This window comes from Camelus dromedarius, chromosome 27 (genome assembly GCF_036321535.1).
Source record: "Camelus dromedarius isolate mCamDro1 chromosome 27, mCamDro1.pat, whole genome shotgun sequence".
NCBI classification, from domain to species: domain Eukaryota; kingdom Metazoa; phylum Chordata; class Mammalia; order Artiodactyla; family Camelidae; genus Camelus; species Camelus dromedarius.
In genome coordinates, this window is record NC_087462.1 from 8520975 (window position 1) to 8522123 (window position 1149).

The 1149-nt window shown below is 47.0% G+C and overlaps 1 protein-coding gene across 1 annotated transcript; it reads right to left on the reverse strand.

Annotated features, from left to right (window-relative positions):
• Window positions 1-201: 201 nt before the first annotated feature.
• Window positions 202-1149, reverse strand: LOC105105166 (olfactory receptor 7A17). Its single transcript, XM_064479936.1, has one exon. The coding sequence runs from the start codon at window positions 1132-1134 to the stop codon at window positions 202-204; it is 933 nt and encodes a 310-aa protein (XP_064336006.1). The 5' UTR covers window positions 1135-1149.

The window sequence follows — 1149 nt, forward strand, 5'->3', positions numbered from 1 at the left end:
ACCTATCAGACAGAACAGAAGCATAATAAAGTGAGTCACTTAAATCGTGTAGAAGAGTTGAATTCAGAGAAATGGGAATTCCAGTGAGGAAACAGGAGCAACTTCTACTTCAACAATCTGATCAAAGAAAAGCAATCTCTGGCTCTGAGGCTTTGCACCCTGCCATCATTGGTACTTCCTCAGTCCCAGGGAAATTGACCTTTATATAACTGGCACCCCAATGATTCTTTTCAGAGCCCTCTTTATGTCTTTGTTCCTCAGACTGTAGATGAAGGGGTTCAGCATGGGGGTGACCACGGTGTACATCACTGAGGCGGTTGCACTTGACTGTGAGCTGTGGGTTCCAGCAGAGCTAAGGTACACTCCTAACACTGTAGAGTAAAACAAGGAGACAACTGAGAGGTGAGACGCACAGGTGGAAAATGCTTTATACTTCCCCTGAGCTGATGAGATTCCACATATGGAGGAAACTATCTTAGAGTAAGAGTAAAGGATCCCAGAGAGGGAAGCACCACCCAGCATCCCAGCTGCAAGATTCATCACCATGTCATTAAGAAAAGTGTCAGAACAAGCAAGCCGAACCACCTGATTGATTTCACAGAAAAAGTGGGGGATTTCCAGTTCAATACAGAAGGACAGCCACAACACCATTAAGTTTTGTAACAAGGAATTCAGGACACTCATCATCCAGGACACCAGAACCAGCAGTCCACAGAGCCGGGGGTTCATGAGGACTGTGTAGTGCAGGGGGCGGCGGATGGCCACGAAGCGGTCATAGGCCATTACAGCAAGAAGAAAGTTTTCCAGTGCAGCAAAGAGTAAGAAAAAGTAGATCTGTGTGATGCAGCCTTCATAGGTGATGACTTTGCTCTGGGTCTGGATGTTCCACAGCATCTTTGGGATGGTGGTGGAGGTGAAACAGATGTCTACAAAGGACAAGTTGGAGAGGAAGAAGTACATGGGGGTGTGGAGGTGGGGGTCTGAGATGACAGCCAAGATGATGAGCAGGTTTCCAAACACAGTGATCAGGTACATGGAGAGGAAAAGCCCCAGTATGAGGGGCTGTAGTTCTGGGTCCTGTGAAATTCCCAGAAGAAGAAATTCTGAAATCCGTGTATCATTTCCTGGTTCCATGTGGTGGAGGTGACT

Bases quoted from the DNA above. Each gene is read 5' to 3' on its own strand.
- LOC105105166 (XM_064479936.1), bottom strand. From the start codon at position 1,134: ATGGAACCAGGAAATGATACACGGATTTCAGAATTTCTTCTTCTGGGA.